Below are 20,719 nucleotides of genomic sequence, written 5' to 3' on the forward strand. Positions count from 1 at the left end.
GGACTCCAGTCATAAATTCATTACAGACAAGGTTTGTTAAGTTTTTTTTATAAATACGATTTTTTCTTATTTTTAATTTGCATTGAGTTTTATTAATAATTTGACATATAAATGTATTTATTATGTTTAGATTTTTAATAGTTGCCAAGCATTAATTAAATGGGCTCTGACGTTGGGAAAAAGACTGCATTTGTCATTATTACAAAGACATCAGATGTGGAAGGTAAAGGAGGAAAATCAAGACTTACCCTTGCATGTGAAAGAAATGATTACTACAGAGACAATAGGAAGATCAAGGGGGAACAATTGAGGTTGACAGGTTCTAAAAAATATGGATGTCCATTTCAATTAAGGAAGGAAAAATTACCTACAAATGATGAGTGGATGTTGCATGTCTTATGCGGAGTGCATAATCATCCGTCTGCTGAACATCTTGAAGGATACTCATTTGCTGGTAGATTATCTAAGGAGGAAACATCCTTATTAGTTGACATGTCAAAAAGTATGGTGTGACCAAAAGAGATATTGATTACATTGAAACGAAAGGATGCCTGTAATGCGACAACAATGAAGACAATCTACAACGTACGTCATCGACATCGAGTAGTACAGAGGGTGGAAAGATCACAGATGCAACAACTATTGAGGCAATTGTCGATTCAAAATTATTTTGAGTGGCATCGATGTGATGATAGAGAGATAGTGACTGGCTTGTTCTAGGCACACCCGATTAGTTTGGAGTTGTTACGTGCATTTCCACATATGTTGATTATGGATTGCACATATAAGACTAATAGATATCGACTCCCTCTCTTAGAGATTATTGGGGTAACATCAACGGACTTAACATTTTCAGTTGCTTTTGCTTATCTTGGTCATGAACGGGAAGACAACTATACATGGGTTTTAGGCATATTGCGTACTGTTATTGAGAATACTGCTTTTTCAAAAGTCATTATTACAGATAGAGAGTTGGCTTTGATAAAAGCCATCTCAAAAGTTCTACCTATGGCCGCTAATCTTTTATGTAAATAGCATATTAGCAAGAATGTGCTGATGAAGTGCAAGAAGGTTTTTGAGATGAAAGATAAATGGGATAAGTTCATGCATAGTTGGAATGCTTTGGTATTGGTTAGAACAGAAACAGAATTTAATGAACAATTTTCCAATCTCAAAACCGAATTTAGTACGTATGCTGAAACTATTGGGTATGTTACTACCAATTGGTTAGAGCCATACAAGGAAAAAATTGTTGCAGCTTGGACAAACAGTACTATACATTTGGGAAATATTACTACAAACAGGTAAATTATGCTCATTACATTTATGAATTGCTATAATTTTTTGAATTTTATATTAAATATCAAAATATACATACTTGTAGGGTGGAGAGTTCTCATGCTAAATTGAAGAGGCAACTTGGATCAAGTCAAGGCAGTTTTGAGACATCTTGGACCAAAATACACAATTTGTTAGAGTTGCAGCATGCAACATTAAAGTCTTATTTCAGCAGAGTTTGATTGTAGTCCAACACAACTACACACCTACTGAGTTCACTAAGTTACGTGGTTTTATTTCAATTTGTAGTTTGGACAAAATATTGGTAGAGTCAAAGAGATCGAATAGTGAGGAAATAGATGTTGCTGCATATGGCTGCATTTTGCGACGTACGCTTAAGTTGCCATGTGCACATGAAATAGCTGAGTATTTTTAACAAGGTCGACTGATTCCCCTCTCGTGCATAAATCCTTATTGGAGGAAATTAGATATGTTTCTAGTTTCAGAAAGAGAAAGAAGAGTTTTTCACTTACCTTTGACGAATGAGAAGAATGAGTTCAATCGTCCACATCGGTAACACAGACCATAACGTCGTTTGAACTCCTTCCATCGTCCAAACCACTTGCCTTCTCTGTGTTGGACCCCTAGTCTTTCTTGATGCTACTTCTTTCTTTTCCCTCCAAAAGTTATGTGGCGTAAATCAGATGAAAGGGTTAATTTAGGGTTAGTATTGGTAATATAATGAAGGGTGTAATAAGAGTTTTTTTTTTTTTTAAGTAATGTAATGAGATGGAGGGTGTAAAAAGGTAGAGTAATGGTGTAAGTAAAATCACCCTAACAGATATTATAAATTGACTAAAATGTCCTCTTGACAAATAAGGACAAATTACCTTCACCCCCTTGAGGTTTAACTGAATTACAAATTCTCCTGAGAATTATAGATTCCCCCTGAGGTTTAGCTAAATTGTCATTTTTAAATAAGTTATGAAATGCAAAATTAAAATGGAAAACACGTATCACACTACAAAAAATTAAAGTTTTAAAGACAAAATTATTTTTAGGGGACCAAATATTTTTGTTGCAAAAAAATGTTATTATATTTTTAGTAGTAACGAAAATTGAACATTAGTGATTAATTATTATCTTTTTGGTATCAAATTTTTTGACTAAAAAAATAAATCATTTTGAGACCATATTATTTTATCCTTAAAAGTCTATTTATTATTGACATTTTCGAAATTTTATCGCTAAAAGCCTTATTTGACTTTTCAGGACGACTTTTTAGCCACTATCCTCACGATGATAGAAATTAGTCCCTAAATATCTTTTGTAACAAAATTTTCACTTTTGGAGATAAAAAAAATTAGTCTCTAAAACTCTTGTATGTTGAAGTGTCGGATAGTGAAAATACAATAAAATTAACAAATAAGTTAAAAACACAATAAATAGCTTGTCAAAAAATACTTAGAATATGTTTGGTTTGATTTTTTAGAATTTATTTTTAAATTTTTTTAAAAAAATTAGAAATTAATCTGGTTAAGCAATAAAAAATAACAAATAAAAAATTATTTTTATTTTTATATAATTTTATCCTTTGAGTGGTTAGAAATAATTTTTATAAATTAAATATAGTTTTTCATAATTATTTTTATTAAATCAGTTTTTATTTTTTTAACAAATTCTGAAATTTTTTTCTAAATAACAAATCAAATATGGTTTCAAAAACTTAATATTTTTTTCATCTAACATAATTTTTTTGTAAATTTTGTTGATTTATCAAAGAGATTTTGAGCAAAAGTAATATTTATCAATTTATATTTTAGTAATATCAATTAACCATTCTTAATATTTATTTAACAGTAAAAATTAAATTGTTATATGAATATAAACTTAGAAGGAGGATATGTAATTTTTAAAATTTTTTTAAAAAAATTATAATTTAGCTAAATCTCAAAAAATGAGTAGATAACTTGTCCTTATTTTAATTTGAGTGCGCGTATCAAATTATTTATTTGGTGCGACCTAAAAAGTAGTGAAAAAAGTGACCTTCTACTAGTTGCGGCCTCGTTTCACAAATATTCTTTTTAATTAAAAAATTAAAAAATTATTAAAAAAATTAAAAAATCAATAATTCATATCAAAAAGTTAAAATTTTCATTTTCTCTTTATTTTTTACATATTTTTTCGTAAAAAATTAAAAAATTATCTCAAACATGTTAATTTATTTTACATCATATTTTAACTAAAAAATTAAAAAATTACTAAAAAAATGCATATTTCCAAACGAGGCCTTAGGTTTTTGATTAAAAACTATTTAAGCGTTTACCAAACATGAGGGCCTATTGAAGTGAAGAAAATGGAGGAAGTGAGAGAGGAGCGAACACATACACACTCAGTTCCCGAAGACGAGGATGGTCCACCGATGCTGAGCGCTGAAGCTCTGGAAGCGCTCAAAGACTTCCTCTCCGATCAAAATCGTAATGGAGAGGAGGAGGAGGAGGTGGCGTTGTTGGCGGAGGACTGGAGGCTGAGCCAGTTCTGGTACGATCGCCACACCGCCGAGACCGTTGCCAAAGAAGTTCTCTCCCTCTGCGACTCCCTCCAATCTCCTTCTGTAGCTTGTATCGCTTGCCCTACTCTCTACGCCTATCTCAAGGTCTCTCTCTCTCTCTCTCTCTCTCTCTCTCTCTCTCTCTCTCTATATATATATATATATATATACATATTTCTGTTCTGTATCTATCATTATCGATTTGTGTTTAATGTATCACTTTCTTTATCAATGTATTATCAGATTTCTACTATTATTGTCTTGAGCCATCTCTAGCCTTTATTTGATAGGAACGATTCCAATGATTTAAGGGTAAATTTTAGTAAAAGATTCACTAATGCCAGAGGGGGAAATCCTATGACCATATGCACCCTTCCCTACCACATTCTTAATGTGTAACTTTGCCACAAAATTTCATAGCACAAATTGGCGTAACAAATATTGAAATTTTGTGCTTGATATTGCAAAAGATTGTGACTTGGTTACACATTTTTTACACATTTTGTGGTTGATGTTATGAAATTTTGTTGGAAAGTTAAAATTTTGTGGTGGGGTGCATATGGTGTGTATAGCATTTCCCATGCCAGAGTGATGAGAACCACTAAATAGCCTTGAAATTTTGGGTAAGCATTTGAGTCTCCCTTGATTTGGGTAAAACTTTGAGCAAAACTCAATTTGGTATATGTTTGGGTCAAGGAGTGGAGGGTATTTGGAGTAATTTTTACCCAAATTTAAATTTGATATAGATTTGATTCAAGGATTGGGAATGCATTTATGATTGTGTGGAGTGATTGCTTGGTGTGAAGGAAATTGGCTTATGGAATAACATTTCCGATTGAGAACCTTGATAAGAACCACCTGATGGAAGAGAAAATAATTTCCAAATGAAATACTGTTATTGTTTTCAGCTTTGATGTGCCAAGGTTGGTTAATCTAATTAAGTTGATTTTGGTGGCAATACAAATAAATTGCTTTTTGGGTGAGGTCGGTTGGGTATCAAATCTTTTGTATTTGGAGAAATGGGATTAGTCTAATTTTGAAATGGGGAGTGCAAACCAAGCCTTAAATCCCATCAAATTGGATCACTTACATTCTTTTCCACGCGGCTCTATCAAAAGTCATTTTGTTAGTCAAATTAAGTAGATTCATATCTCTATTTACAACGCTAACCAACGTTAATTTAGGCCTACCCGGTCCCCTAACACTTCCATTCCATCTACCGTCACTGTATTGCATCTCTTCATTGCTGTCTCTATTGGTCTCCGTTGAATATGACCAAATCATCTTAATCGATTCTCTCTCAACTTATCTTCTATCGGTGCTACTCCTATCCATTCCCGAATACACTCATTTCTAATTCTGTCTTATCTAGTTTTGTCATACATCCACCTTAGCATTCTCATCTCAGCAACACTCACATTATCTACATGTTATTTCTTGGTTACCCAACACTCCGTTCCATACAACATCGCTAGTCTAATAGTCATTCTATAGAACTTACTTTTTAGTCTAATGGGTATTCGTTTATCGCACAATATTCCGACGCACTTCTCCACTTAAGCCATTTGGCCTTAATCCTATGGGCCACATCCATATCAATCTCCCTCGCCGTTGTGATAATCGACCTTAAATAACGAAAATGATCACTCTTAGGCAGTTCTTGGTTCTTAATTCTCACTTCTCCTCTGCTTTCATTGTTACTGTTATTAAATTTACATTCTATGTACTCTATCTTAGTTTTGCTTATTCGGAATCCTTTAGATTCAAATTCTTTTCTTCAAATCTCCAATTTTGTGTTAACTCTTTCTCTAGTCTCTTTATGGGGGAAAGAGTATAACAATATGACTATGGCTATGGCCATGATCTTGAATATGCCTGTTGACAAAATAAGGTTTGCTCTTTGAAAGCAAATGTACATTATTGTGGCATAGACCATATAGTTCAAAATCAGGTTAGAGCTTCCTTTATAAGGAGGCTCCACCACAGTTATTGCTTTCAACTTTTAGGCTCATGTCATGGAGGTCAGAATTTTGACTTCCCATGTTGCTCACGTATGGATGTGTGACATTTTTTGCGTCCTTAGTTTGATGTGGATTAGGGGTAGGAGAACCAATGGCAAACTAGTTTCCATAGAACCAAAACAAATGTGATTAAGGTATTGTCCATTTTTTGTAAGAAGATATATAGCTTCCTAGCCTAAAAATGTCAAACACATCTACTAATGATGTATATGTTATTGTCATAGAGAAGGCATATTTTACTTACACTTTTCAAAGTGACCAATGAGGCGTGCGTACATAGGATGGAGATCCTTCTGATACATGGAGTCATTGACCCATCTCAACTGTTAACCCAGTCTCTTGTGTTTTTTATTTTCCATGGCATTTGCATCCACATATTGCTTTGTGATAACTGGAAACTTAACGGTTTTGCTTCTTATGTGAATTTCAGAAAATTGATCCTAATGTATCTCTCAAACTTCTCGAGTATGACAAACGTTTTGAGCAATATGGAGGTGAGTTCACATTCTATGATTACAATCAACCAGAACAGCTTCCATCATCCTTGAAGAATGCATATCAGATCATTGTTGCAGATCCTCCTTACCTGGTAAGTGCTTAGTTTGTATTGCTGGTATTTTTTCTCGAATTTGCCTCTTCTCGTGGGTTTTTTTCCCATTGGTCAAGCTTATGTTGAGGGCCACTCCTTTCATCGGAAATAAGTTGGGAAAGAAACTCTTCATTCACTCTTATAGTAATGTTTCTTTATTTCCTTCTGCCCCTTTTAATAATTATTCATAGGCAAAAGCATTCAAGTAGCAAATTAATGCTCTCTCTCTCTCTCTCTCTCTCTCTCTCTCTCTCTCTCTCTCTCTCTCTCTCTCTCTCTCTCTCTCTCTCTCTCTCTCTCTCTCTCGTATGAGATTCCTAGTTCTTCTTATGGTTTATAGCATTCATCAATTGATAGCAGCCCAAAAATATATCTTTATTATAGTGTTAACACTTTGTGTACATGCGTTTGTAGAGAGATGGAGAGACTTCATAGTCAACCCTTTGCCAATAATCTTTTAATTATTAATACCTATAAATATATCGATCTTCTCTAAGCTCGACGTTTCTTTTTATCTTCCATGCCCCTCTTTAATTGGGATAGGAAATTTATTTGATGCATGAACCTGTGGTTCTCAGCACCATGTATATCAAATTGTTTAATAGTAAAAACTTGATTATTTACCTGTAATTCTCTCTCGCTATGTTTTCATGTCTATATTTGTATGTAGTCTGCCACTTGACTTAAAACTTGATGTTTTTTTCCACACTTATGTTTTGGCTTTAAGGGGTCACCTGATTCACTCGAGGAAAAGTTGTGTATAATACCATCTTATAAATAGGAAGCTTTTGCTGATTTGTCTTGGCTAATCATGCACATCTTGAAAGGGTATATTGTTTTCTTAACATGATCTTATGGAATTGACATTTTTTGGTGGCAGAGCAAAGAATGCTTGGAGAAGGTTACTCAAACAATTTCTTTTCTTGTGCAACCAGGAAACGTTTACTTGCTTTTACTCACAGGTATGCTTTTTTTTTTTTTTTCTGTTCTTTTTCTGTCTTTTCCTGTAAGCACTTGCTTTTATCATGTGGTTTTAGCCATCAGCAAACCTAATACATTATCTAGTGATATTGACAATGAGATGTAATAGGTTGAAACTATATAATAAAAACAAATGCTGTTTTGATATATCATTGTACTATTGCATTGAACTATTCTTGTTAATAACCTTTTATACAATACAACATGGGTAATAGATTTTATCATTTTCATGCTTAGGGGAAGTGCAAAAAGATAGAGCAGCAGAGCTCCTCGGTTTGCATCCATGTGGTTTTCGGCCTGAGCACTCTAGCAAACTTGGCAATGAGTTTCGTCTGTTCACAAACTATGACCCTGGGATGAGATTAGGAGGGTGGGAGCCGGACCAGTAGAGTTGCCTTGGGGTCCCTAAGTCTGAAATATTTCATTACTAACTTTTTTTGTAATATTATTTGTTTAAAAAAAAATTCCAACTTTCCATTAGCAGAATTTGAGACGGTATGAGTGAGTTTGTTTGTGCTTATTACATTAATGAAAATGAGAATTTGTTATGTTTCTAAACCTTGTAATTCTTGGGTAGTGTCTCTCTACAATATACTCTTTTTTCAATTCTCTCTTTTCTTTTCTTTTCTTTTTAAACTTTAAATTTTAATTTTAGTTTTAAAATGAGAATTTGTCAAGTTTCTAAACTTTGTAATGGTTTGAAGAGCATTTCTTTACCAGTGAGAAAATTTCCAATTCAACTCTCACCTCTCTAGTCAAAGAAAGGTTCGGTATGTAGGTTCTCTGGTGGCTCACATCACTCATATCACACTCCTAGGCAGAGCCGAAGAAATAGGTTTGAAGATGAGCCGAGTCATTGTTGAGCCGAGTTGTTATTGAGTCGAGCTGAGTCATTGTATATCCTTGGCTAAGCTGAAGTTAGTTAAATAGATTTGTCATTTTTTTATGATTTGTTAGAATTGTAATAGTGGATTGTTAGTAGTAGTTAGGTGGTAATAACAATCTATAACAAATTAGAGATTTCTATATAGAAGAGGGACGAGTAGAGAAATCACCCAATGATTTGTAATTCATTTTGTAACACCTTTTTCTTCTAAGTAATCAAAAATCAGTCTTCCTTCAAACAGTTCTTATTGCTCAAACATTTGATCTCCCTTCCCTGCCAGCAACAAAAGATAAATAATACTAGATTGAAGATTCAAAAGACCAATTAAAAGAAAAATGATCTCCTAGAGTACATTCATTCATTAGGAAGAAGAAAACAAAAAATACAAGATACATAAAGATGCAAAGAAAGAGATACAAACTAGAGTACATTGAAAGAACCTATAACGAGCCACTAAAACTAACCTAGAACATCACAGGCCTAAATAGACAAAAAAAAAAAATATATATATATATATATATATAACTACCAACCAATTCAACATCTGAGATAATGTCAAATTAACTTGCAAAAGAGTGCATATTTACAAGGTTACAACAGGTTGAACTCACTGAAGAGAACATTCTCTTTTTCAATAGAGTTCGGAAGTGAAAGACCCTTATTAATTTATTCTCCCATGCAAGGGCCGCCAAACCTTCGTGTCGACACCATTTGACTGCTAAAAATTTGTCAACTCGGAGTTCCACTTTGATGGTTGAAACTTCCTTGAGGATATATAGGACCAGAAAATCAGCCAAAAACTTCCTTGGTACCCAGTTTTACTCACCCTTTCCTTGTACTGGATCACCTTTTTTTTTATTATTATTTATTTTTTAATGATCTTTATTGAACCGTCTTAAGGTCGGGAAATTTCGGAGTCACCCATTCTGCAACCTGCAAACGATCAGCAAAGGATGAAAATACACTCGGAAGGCAATAGCTAGGCAATAGCTATCAGCATTTAAATCTAACTAAACCTATTTGAATTCAAACATATTGACATGAAATAAATGATTTATCAAGTATTTTTATTTTTTCAATAATAATGGCTTGGCTCCTAACAGCCAGTCAGTCGTAACTAAAAGCATTCCTTCATGTACGTTTTTTGAATTCAAACATATTGTCATTTAGGTTTTTTGTGCATTCCTTCATGTACAGGAACTCCACAAGCACAGTGACGTCACTCTGTTAAAAGTAATTGTGTTGTAACACACCATCATATAACAAAAGAACAAATGACTAACAAAAAGTACTACTATTAGCACAACATCAATTATTTTAGACCCTTTATTTTTTAGCTTTTTTTTATTACAATAATAACCTCAAATAAAATTACTAAAAAGGATATCAATAATTTTGAAACATCCTATTTCACAATTAAGCCTACACATCAACTACATGAACTAGAATTTATGAAAGCACCCACCACCATCAACACCCATCCATCTTTTTCAAATGCCACTTTCAAAATCTACCCACCCTCAAAACTTTGAAAATCCTTTGATAGCAATATTCTGACGGTAACCGTGGTAACCATTTGATTACTTACACTTCTCGGGCAATGACAATGAGTGGAAGTTTTCCCAGCAACCACAACTCCATGAAACGAGAGGAATACAACAATAAAAGTTTAGAAGAGGTTCATAACTTTGATGGTGTTCTTAACTCAGTAGAGATTGGCCTTGTAAGGGTAAGTTTCTAGAAAAAAAAAATTACAAAAATAATAAAAATTGTTTGTCATTTTTTCGGAATTGAACTCCCAAACATATAATCAAAATTCGGGAACACAGGCCCGAATATTGTTTATTTGTTTGGGAACAGGTAACCGAACATTTCTTGTTCATTCGGGAACAGATAAGCAACTCTGACAATGGTCAAACCGAAGAAAAGGATGAGGCGGCAAAGATCACAACCTAAGCTAGTCTTGTCAAGGCAATTGTAATCACACTGACTCTTCTTCTTTCTCAAGCCCAAAAATCCCAACCCAATTTCTTGCTCACTGTAAGGTCATGAACAAATATATAGAGATTAAGTAGTAATCACCTTCGTGAGTTTTGTTACAGTTTTTGGGAGAGAGGTTTTTTGGGGTGTGGGGGTGTGGGGGGTGTATTCAATTGAATGGGTGGAATGTTTTCATAAGGATAATTTTGATATTATTTGGGAGGAGAAAAGAAAGTCTAAGAGTTTTAAAATTTGTAAGTAAAGGTTCAAAATAATTGATGGAGTGCTAATAATAATACTCCTAACAAAACCTAAACGATAAGACTACCAATACTCATAACAGAAACTTGCCTTGGTCCTTAACCACGTAGTCAACGCAACAAAGATGGCCAAAAGCTTTGCAAACAAAACATCGTATTTCCTGTCCAAATGGAAACAGCCATCACTTTCCTACCAATTTTTATGAACTTCTGAGATCATGGAAGAAAAACAATATTGAATTAAGTACCTTGAGATCATCATAGGAATAATCGCTGCTACATGAAAACAAATCATGCCCAGAGTCCCCACATCTCAAACAAAATTTGGAACTCTCATCCTTTATTGCATATTTCTCCGGACAATCATTGGCAAGGTGACCTCTTCCAGAGCAGACAGAGCAATCAATTACCTGTAATATATATATATATATAAAACTGCATTCGACACCAAATATCTGTGAAGTATGCTGTATATCACAGCAGCAACCTTTTGGCCAACAAATTACCAAACAATCCAGTTTTACTTGGGAAGTTTTATAAGAGAGACAATGTGAAGTGATTACATCTGTCAAACTGTACCACACACTGCCAGTTGATGTATGTTTCATTCATGTGGCATGGGATGGCTAAATAGATTCAATGAAGTTCTTGAGCGAACTAGGAATCAATTGATTTGGTATAAATAGCGTGTTTACTAGGACGCTCTTTATATGACAACTAAATATCCAACTACTCTGTACACTTAAATAAAAGAAACAGAAAACCAAAAAGAAACAATCTTCTAGTCAAAAAGTGCAGATGATAAGTCAAGTCCCGACAACACAAGTCAAAACTCTGATAACATAGAATAATTTTGCAAATTAAAATAGTATAAAACCTGTTTGCAATGTGTCGCATTGTGATTGAGACCCCCACAAATAAAGCAGGGTTTCTTCTTCTTTTGCATCTTACGAGTAACAGGTGTAGCCATCACCCTACTGCTTTCAGGGTGATTAAAATATCTCGGGCGACACTGTACAATAATTGATATTGAAAAATGGAAGGATTAACCACGCTTGTCATAATTAATAACTTCGTAAATTTGTACTTTTAACCCATTATATCTCTACTCACAAGAAGCTTTCTTGGCACAATCTCATCCATGCTTTTGACTGGTTTTGGTAGATAAGGTATAATTTCTCTGCTTGAGTCTGCCTGCTTGTCTTCCTCCACAGCATTAACCTGTGGCAAAAGAATGCAAGAGCGTTCATTTGACAAATAATAAGCTCAATTGCTTCAAATATTTGAACAGTATGGCAACATAGGACACAAAGGAAGGTAGAAACAATCAAACAAAAACATCAATCAACTTACAGTATCCTCTTGTGAGTTTGATAAATAGAGATCGGCAATCACAAAAGAACTTGGATTGTCATCAACCTTGAATGCTTTAGTAGTTTCAATAGCTTTACAAGTGTTTGTATGTGTTTCTTCCTTTGCAACATCAGCCTACAGAGATGCAAATCGGTAATAGTAATTCGCACCATGCTCAATTTTCTCAAAATATCTGAACAAAAACATTTGATAAACAATCCAAAGGAATTTGTACCTGAAAATAAAAATAATATAAAAGGAAGCTCTCTCTCTCTCTCTCTCAAAGGAATTTGTAGCTGAAAATAAAAATAATATAAAAAGAAGCTCTCTCTCTCTCTCTCTCTGTTTACCAGAAAAGGAGAAATCAATTTTGTTATCTAACGAATAGGCAATTGGAAACGCCCAATTTATCAATACCATACTTGGTAACCACCTTTTAATGACTAGTGGGCCAAATCTACTCCTTAGAATGAAGGGTACTCTTTTAGATTAAACATTCTAGTAAAACAGCCAGTTATGCTTTTTCTCTATCTCTGAACTCGATCTTTCTTCTTGGATCTCAAGAAGACCTGCTAAGTCCAAATGGTCACCCAACCCCAATCAATTTATGAGTGGGTTGCAGAGGCTAAGCCAGCAATGACCATTCCACAAACTGAAAACAACTTGAAAAGGATTCCCACCCCCTCCTCCTGATACCCTTCCACAAACCCAACTATAGTTGCACTTCACCACCCTCCAATATGTCTCACTTTTACAAGCAATCCTCTACAACCATTTGCCCAAGTAATGAAGATAACAGGCAAAGCTTGGTTGAAGATAGTCAGCTTTTGAACACCCAAGCCCCTTGTCTCATTGGTCTGCAAACCTTATCCCTGTCCACCAAATGGTACTTGAACACCTCCATGACCCATTCCCATAGGAAGTCCAGCTGCAACTTCTCCGCCTCTTAACAACCAAGGCCGGAATACTGAATAAGGACATAAAATGTGGAAAGACTAGAGAAGGTACACCAAATCAAAGTCAACATGGCACTTTTGGATAGATTCTACCTCTTCTACCCTGCCAACAATCTCTGAAACCTCTCTGCCATTAAAAACCGATCCCAAAGGTCTGTGAAGCGAAGTCCCACATCGCCTTTATACTAAAGCAATATTAAGCATATAAGCATGAGGGCACCCTCAACTTAATAGCTAACTTTTGGGTGAGTTCTACCCAAGACCATGTAACAAGGGGGTCCCAAATAAGGACAAGGAAGATATTCAACCTTTAAACCAAGGATAGTAGTCAGAGCTTCCATGTAAAGCCCCTCACCCTCCAAAACCACTCTCCGAATAATTTTCAAACCTGACAGCCTGACACTGCCTCGAAACAGAGCAAAACACAATGGAGTAAACCCAGCTGAAGAGCTTCAACTCCACAGAAAATAATAGTAACATTAGGATAGAGGTGTGACACCACAAACAAGGAACCATCCTATTGACCAACCTTTATCCTTCAAGAAAGCCACCGAGAACCACCTTATACACCATCTTCCTCAAAATCTCCATGACCACAATAAACAGCAAAGGAGACAGAATTCCCTTGTCTCAGACTCCTCAATGGCTGAAAGAAACCACCTGGAGAGCCACTCACCAAGACCAAAAGTCTAAAAGAAGAAATGTAGAATCTCACCCAATTCCTCCATTTCTGCCCAAACACCATTCACTCCCTATAGTATAGCAAGAAGTCCCAGTTTACATGATCATACACCTTCTCAATAAACAATTTGCAAATAAGCCTGGGCCGTTGACTCCTTGATCTAGAATCCTCCGCGCCATTAGCCACTAAAACTGCGTCTAAAATCTGTTTGTCCCTCACAAAAGCGTTATGAGAGTCCGACACCACCAAAGGCAACACAAATTTAAGACAAGATGCAAGGACTTCAAGCAAAATTTTATGCGCCCCACCAAGCAAGTTGATAGGTCTGAAATCTCTAGCGTTTTCTGCAACTCCTTTGTTAGGGATCAAAGCAATGAATGAGCATTCTTCTTCTCTTTTTCCTTCTTTGAATTTTGGGCTCTATACTTGCATTCAAACACTCTATAATTCCCCTTTTTAGTTACTTATCAAGAATTCCTTTCCTTCTTTCTATGTTGCAAAAGGTCACACAATTAGAGACAAACATACCAATTGGACCAAATAAATATTCCATCAATCAAATCAAAATAGATAATAGAGACAACAAACATGCCATATCTCTCTGCATTCAATGATTCCAGAGTTTTTTCTTTATTTTTTACTTTTTTATGTTTTCTCCATTTATGAGAAATACTATTTAAAATATTTGAGCAATAAATTTTATTAGTGATAAAGAACCTAAAGATACCAAGGCCCCATTTGGAAACTTTCCTTTTTGGTTAAAATAGGCAAAAAAAACCACTACAAAAAGCGTCCGGATCCTCTAGACTGAATCCCTCTGGATTGCTTGTGGAGTGAATCAAAACGATGACGTTTTGCTGAAGAGCCGCCGGAGTTATCCTCCTCCTTCTTCCCTCAAAATGCTGGGTTCGTGATCTGAGTTTTCAAAACTAGGGTTAGGGTTTTGGAAAAAGAAGAAGAGAAGAGGAGGAGAGAAGGGGGCGGAGGGCGAAGGAAAGGAGGGAGAAAAAGAGAGGTGGAGAGGGGCGAGATTCCGGCAGCTCTCCAGCGAAACGTCTGTCCGTCTTCTCTCTCTCTCTCTTTCTCTCTTTTTTACATTAACCAAAACGACATCATTTTGGTTCACTCCACAAGCACTCTAGAGGGATTCACTCTAGAGGATCTGGACGCCTAAAAAAACAAAGTCAAACATCTGAGTAATTCACAGTTTTTTATACAACTAAAAAAGGTCATGCCCAAACACATTAAATTTTTTTCACCTCATAAAATAGACAAAAAATCACTAAAAAAGCCAATTCCTAAACAAGGCCCAAAATAGGGGAAGCCTAATATTATTAAACATATAGATAGATAGACTCTATTCTATTACATTAAGAACATACATTCTTTGCTCAATAATATCTTTCAAACTGTTATTTTAATTCCAGCAAACAATTTTTATTTTATTTTTTGATATGAGAAATTCTGCCAGCAAAATTATCATAGGTAAGATGATACAAAACAACTGATGGAATAAAGAAAATATAATATGAAAAGAAACATGAGCATCAGGAGTATTTTCCCTCTGGTAGATAATAAAAAGTTAGAATAGATACACTGTATAATAACTAAAAACCATTCACACACACATACTAAATAGAAGAAAGAAAAATAAATAAATAAAAAATTGACACTATGGAATAGCCAGTAATTTCAGTTTTTTTCTTCTTTTTTTTTCCTTGAATAATTCAACAAAGAACATGGAAAAAAACTTTTAAACCTTGATTTTAAAGCTAAGAAACATTGGGATTAAAATCACAATGAGTAATATGGACCTAAAACAGTGAAATTATAAGCAAATCTAAACAAAAGCAATTTTAGAAAAATAATATTTGAAAATTAGAAAAATAAACATGAAAACTTTTCCTTTATTTTATTAAAATTTTAATGCTAAAACATGTAGTGAAACAAATCAAGTGTACATTTATTTTATTATATACATAAATATATATGACTTACACATAGGAGAGAAGGAAGCACCAACAGATTTGTTCATGATCTCGTCATATTCTTTTCCCTAAACATTCCTTTATATCCCCTAGTCAATTATTTTTCAGTTACCTTTCATGTGAACTAGATGTGAGCACCATGTGCATGTTCCTCACCTCATAGTATTTCTTATCATCTACTTAGTTCCAATTTGATCTCTTGTGCCGATTATATTTAGAAATAAATACTTTTCTTCTCTATTTGTATATTGGCACATTAAAACGATTTAAGAAGAGAAACTGAAATTGTTCCGCAACAAAACAGTTATGAAACAAACCTGGGTATTTGCTTAACATAATAGATTCCTCTCATATTGCCAAGTGGGTATTTGCTTGACATATTGCCAAGTCAAAACTATATAAAGAAGAGAAACACAAATAGGTTTTTGGTTATAATACAACATAATAGATGGATGAATATGACATACCATATTATTTGGCACTTTCAACTCGATTTTTCTGTTCTTATTCTTCTTCTTCTTCGTTCCATTATTTCTCTGAGTGGCCTCAAAAGCCAACAATGCAGCAAGGTTTGGGAAATCAGTTAAATCCATGAGCATTTTGTACTCATCTGCTTTTGATACATGTCCATTACTCACTTTGTGATCTGCAGATTGAACACCAGCATTATCACCTTTCACCTCTTCATCATTTTTGTTGTTGTTTTGCTTCTTCTCCTCTCTCAGTTCTGTTGTGTCCTCGTGATTTATTTCACAGCTCTGACCATTTTTAATGCCCCTATTCTCATTAGTGTCTGGTAGAGTCACAAGTTCTTGAAGATTTGGTGCCTCAATTGTCGCCACTTGCTCAGGTTTTTGATAGTGTTGCTCCTATCAGAACATTCAATAAATTAACCATAAGATCCATGCTATGCCCAAGCACCACAAATATAAGTATACAACTATATACATCTTTTATGAATAGAAGAAGTATGGATTAGGTGAATCCTATTTAATAAGAATTTTCTTCTTTGTATTTGATATCAACCTAATGGGAGCAATGATCTTCGTGTCCCCATTTGATGACTGTCATCTTTGTTTGCTGATTAATGAATGGAAGAAAGATCATTAGGTACTCAAAATAAAGGCCTCAACATCACATGAAATGTAAAGATCTAACAATTGGTTTTGTATAACTTGAACCATGAAGAAGTTATCTTGTCAATAACAATCAAGCATGAAGAGACCCCCAAGATAGCAAATCATGTGGAAAATCACATCCACAAAATCAGCTACAATCACCAAATCATGGAAAACCATAACAAATACAAGTCATTGTACAAATAAACCTAGAGCCAGAATAAAATTCAAGAGATATAGATGCAGGATAAGTGAAGGGATTATCCTCCTACAAGTAGTGAACCCAAAACTAATATATTGTGGTAGAAAACAAGCTCATTCTTTTTCTTCATATTTTTTTTCCTTCTATATAATCCCAACCAAAAAGTCGACACAACTTTCAAATCAACTAAGGAGAGTTGAGCATAAAGGAACAATAAATAATATATTGGAGTTAAAATAGAAAAACTGAACCAAATCTAAGCAAAACTAGTTTGAGAAAACAAAATTCAAAAAATTGGAAAAGAATCATTATAACTTTAGTTTATTTCCAAGAAGCAACAAAATAAATTTTCGTCATCTGGAACATATCAATATTTTTTGGAGCCTTAGTTCCTGTTAGTAATAAACTTAAAGCAAATCAACAAATGAATACTTTTTATTATATCAATTCAATCCACACAATCATATATATACATCACATGTAGTCTAGTATAATACACCAGACCATGTGTAACGTTCCAGCCTATGTGTTCCTAATCTCATTGTATTCTTTTCTTGGATGCACTCTATTATATCTCACTCAAACTCTAGTACTAGTTATCTTTGGATATCAACTTTCTCTTATAATACTATCTCACATAAACTTAAAGGAAACGGCTAAATTGCTTCCATTAGAGAGGATGTGTAAGACATTCGTTTAATTGTCAAGAAAGGAAAATAAAAATGGTTTTCCTTTATATTATGTGTGTTCACTTGTCAAAGGGAAGTGTGGACTCGAGCATAACTTTATTTTCCTCAAATCAACACAGAATAATTACTTTATCATTGAATTCTTAAAACTTAATTTTTCAGCAAAGCAAACAGCTTCCCAACTAATATTTTTCCAAGTTGAAACAATGCAAACAAGCAAGACCAAGCACACAAATGGGTATCTGCACAACAAAACAGAATAGTTGTGTGACATACCTTATCATTTTGAGCTCTGATCTTGAGCTTTCTCTTCTTATTTTTCTTCTTCTTCTTTCTATTCTTCCTCCAGGTGGCCTCGAAGGCCAACATTGAAGCAAGGTTTGGGAAATTAGTCAAATCAGCAAGCATTTGGTACTCCTCCATTTTAGATATATGACCATTGCGCACTTTGTCATTACCAATTCCAGCACCAACATCATTCCTTCTCTCCTCTTCTTCTTTGCTGCTTTCTCGTATCCTTTCCGCCTCTATTGATTGCATTGTTTCCTTGTTGTCCATTTTGCAGCTATCAATTTTTTTTGTAACTTCAAAATCACTATCGTCTGATAGAATCACAAGTTGTTGAAGATTTGCTCCCTCAGTAACTTGCATTTGCCCAGGTTTCTGATGGTGTTGTTCCTATCAAAGCATTCAATAAATTAACCATAACATCCGCACTAATCTCATTGTAGTCATTTCTCGAATGCACTCTGTTATTTCCCTTTCAATCTCTAGTACTAGTCATGCTTGGATGTCAAACTTTCTCTTATAATAACATGTCACAACAAAATAAAGAAAAAGACCAAATTATTTTCATTCTAGAAGTGCCTGTCAGACATATTTATTTAATTGACAAGAAAGAAGAAGTAGAAATCAAAATAAAAATTGTTTTCCTTTATCTTATTTGCGTTCATTTGTTAAAGGAAGTGTGAATTCCAGCATATCTTTAGTATAACTGTATCATTAAAATTTAGTTTTTCATCGAAGTAAACATCTGATAGAAAAGTGAATCTTATGATATTCCCAAACAATATTTTTCCCAGTTGAAACAATGTACAAAAATGAGACCCAGCACAGAAAATGGTATTTGCACAACATAATAGAATAGTTGTACAACATACCGTATCATTTTGCACTCCGATCTCGATTTTTCTGTTCTTATTTTTCTTCTTCTTTCTATTCTTCCTCCGCGTGGCCTTAAAGGCCAACGTTGAAGAAAGGTTTGGGAAATTAGTCAAATCCGCAAGTGTTTGGTACTCATCCACTTTAGATATATGCACACTGCTCACTTTTGGATTAACAATTCCGACACCAACATTATTGTTTTTCTCCTCTTCCTCTTGCCCACTTTCTCGCATCCTTTTCACCTCCACTGATTGCATTATTTCCTCGCCACCCATTTTGCAGCTCTGATTATTTTTCACAACATCCCCGTCACTATCGTCCGATAAAATCACAACTTCATGAAGCTTTGAGCCCTCAGTAACTTGCATTTGCCCAGGTTTTTTATGGTGTTGCTCCTATCAAAGCATTCAATAAATTAGCCTTGAGCTCTTGCCACAAAAATTCAAAAATCTCACCATAAAAATCATAACTTTACTTATAATGTGAAACATTTCCCATCTAAGAAATATCAATTTTTGAGTTCACACACACATACATATACATATGGGCATGATTGCTCCAGCTTATTGTTAGTTAAAAAAAGTAGAAACCAAAAGCATCCTTCTTTCAAATAAAATTGAGCTTTTTTCGAGCTATTTCTCTCTAATAAAATCAGAAGCTACCCTAAACAGTCTCGCACATACTCCGAAATTTAAATAATAAAAATATATTAAAAAAAAAAAAGGCATAATTCAGTAGTAAAAAGAAGTGCATAGGTTTAGTTTACATATATACACAATGCGAGTATTTGATACCGTATGAATTTGGTCGATTTTTCGCTTCTTCTTCTCGGTTCGATTCTTCTTCCAGATCTGGTCGAAGGCCAACATTGCTGCGACATTTGGGAAAGCAGACAAATCGGAAAGCACTCGATGCTCATCAGCCCTAGATACATGCCCTCCATCCATCTCTCTTCGATCCATTCAAACTGAGGAATTCAATCTGCTCTGCACCCACTTCTCTCTGATCTCAATGATTCTTTAGATTCGACGCTCTGTCACATAACTCTGTTTGCGTGTGTGTGTGAATGAGTGTGTGCTTTGCTTGCTTGATTTCATTTCATTTCCATTCGAATAAAGATAAGAACTAATTATTGGCACGATTTAAAAAGTTTGTGATATTTATAACGTGATTAATGAGTAGCGTGAATGATAATATGGTGATGCTACGTTACTGTACTAATACCAGTTATGATATTATTATTGATTGGTAGTGTTATATATATTAATTAATATATTAATTAGTGTATTAATATTAGTTATGATATTATTATTAATCCTACTCATTAATCACATTATAAATTCTAAAAATCTCTTAAATTATGTTATATTATCAATTGGTACACTAGTTAGTATATTAATTGGTACATATAACATTATTGATTATTGACCCTACTCATTAATCATATTACAAATATTAAAAATATCTTAAATTATATCACATCATTAATTAATATACTAATTGATATATATAATACATATAATATTATTCATGAAAATATCATAATTAATGTTTGTACATTAATTCAGCCTATTTTAGAAAGTGAGTTAAAGTTTACTTTTTCAGCTTTTAATTTATTTTTTTTCTCACCAAGAAACATTTAAAAAACTCTTTCTAAAATAGGCCTTTTAATCTTTTACCTAATTCAGCATTTTTTCTATGGAAACATTTTTATTAGGGCAAATGGAGAGACTCATTTGTGAATATGTTTGACCTTAACGTAAAGACTCTGTTTAAATTCAATTTCTTTAAATTTTTATTATGTTTGAGTTAAGCTTAAATATATAAAAACTAAACCCCATTCGTTTCATATTTATTTAAATAATAAAATAAATATATTATTTATATATTAATATTAACTAATATAAATATAAATAATAATTAAATTTATTTGTATATAAATGATAGTTAATTATAGATAATATATATATTTAATAGTAGTAGTAGATATTATTATTTTATTAAGATATTAACTTTTTTTT

The 20,719-nt window shown here is 33.8% G+C and overlaps 3 protein-coding genes across 3 annotated transcripts; 2 read left to right on the forward strand and 1 right to left on the reverse strand.

Annotated features, from left to right (window-relative positions):
- The first annotated feature begins 159 nt into the window (after window positions 1-159).
- Window positions 160-1,714, forward strand: LOC145803685 (uncharacterized). The gene is made up of 4 exons (XM_082897000.1): window positions 160-502; window positions 857-951; window positions 1,036-1,304; window positions 1,588-1,714. The coding sequence occupies exons 1-4, from the start codon at window positions 160-162 to the stop codon at window positions 1,712-1,714; spliced, it is 834 nt and encodes a 277-aa protein (XP_082753126.1).
- Window positions 1,715-3,579: 1,865 nt separating this feature from the next.
- LOC114302312 (uncharacterized) lies at window positions 3,580-7,978 on the forward strand. The gene is made up of 4 exons (XM_028247317.2): window positions 3,580-3,934; window positions 6,281-6,439; window positions 7,320-7,401; window positions 7,658-7,978. Exons 1-4 carry the CDS (start codon window positions 3,635-3,637, stop codon window positions 7,807-7,809), a joined length of 693 nt encoding a protein of 230 aa, XP_028103118.2. The 5' UTR covers window positions 3,580-3,634; the 3' UTR covers window positions 7,810-7,978.
- A 652-nt stretch (window positions 7,979-8,630) lies between these two features.
- LOC114302311 (uncharacterized) lies at window positions 8,631-19,837 on the reverse strand. The gene is made up of 10 exons (XM_028247315.2): window positions 19,493-19,837; window positions 18,695-19,093; window positions 17,811-18,212; window positions 15,993-16,394; window positions 11,900-12,034; window positions 11,660-11,767; window positions 11,424-11,558; window positions 10,795-10,956; window positions 10,638-10,707; window positions 8,631-9,239 (listed from the first exon to the last, which is right to left on the reverse strand). The coding sequence occupies exons 1-10, from the start codon at window positions 19,658-19,660 to the stop codon at window positions 9,202-9,204; spliced, it is 2,019 nt and encodes a 672-aa protein (XP_028103116.2). The 5' UTR covers window positions 19,661-19,837; the 3' UTR covers window positions 8,631-9,201.
- Between the last annotated feature and the right edge of the window lie 882 nt (window positions 19,838-20,719).

Source organism: Camellia sinensis, chromosome 12 (genome assembly GCF_055761805.1).
Source record: "Camellia sinensis isolate YWXY chromosome 12, ASM5576180v1, whole genome shotgun sequence".
Lineage (NCBI taxonomy): Eukaryota > Viridiplantae > Streptophyta > Magnoliopsida > Ericales > Theaceae > Camellia > Camellia sinensis.

Coding starts and splice junctions, on each gene's coding strand:
- LOC145803685 (XM_082897000.1), top strand. CDS start 160: ATGGGCTCTGACGTTGGGAAAAAGACTGCATTTGTCATTATTACAAAG. Junction 503..856: donor ATTAGTTGACATGTCAAAAA/GTATGGTGTGAC, acceptor TAACATTTTCAG/TTGCTTTTGCTTATCTTGGT. Junction 952..1,035: donor AGAATACTGCTTTTTCAAAA/GTCATTATTACA, acceptor TTATGTAAATAG/CATATTAGCAAGAATGTGCT.
- LOC114302311 (XM_028247315.2), bottom strand. CDS start 19,660: ATGGATCGAAGAGAGATGGATGGAGGGCATGTATCTAGGGCTGATGAG. Junction 11,768..11,899: donor CAAACTCACAAGAGGATACT/GTAAGTTGATTG, acceptor CTTTTGCCACAG/GTTAATGCTGTGGAGGAAGA. Junction 10,957..11,423: donor ATGCGACACATTGCAAACAG/GTTTTATACTAT, acceptor TATATATTACAG/GTAATTGATTGCTCTGTCTG.
- LOC114302312 (XM_028247317.2), top strand. CDS start 3,635: ATGGAGGAAGTGAGAGAGGAGCGAACACATACACACTCAGTTCCCGAA. Junction 3,935..6,280: donor CTCTCTACGCCTATCTCAAG/GTCTCTCTCTCT, acceptor TGTGAATTTCAG/AAAATTGATCCTAATGTATC. Junction 7,402..7,657: donor TTACTTGCTTTTACTCACAG/GTATGCTTTTTT, acceptor TTTCATGCTTAG/GGGAAGTGCAAAAAGATAGA.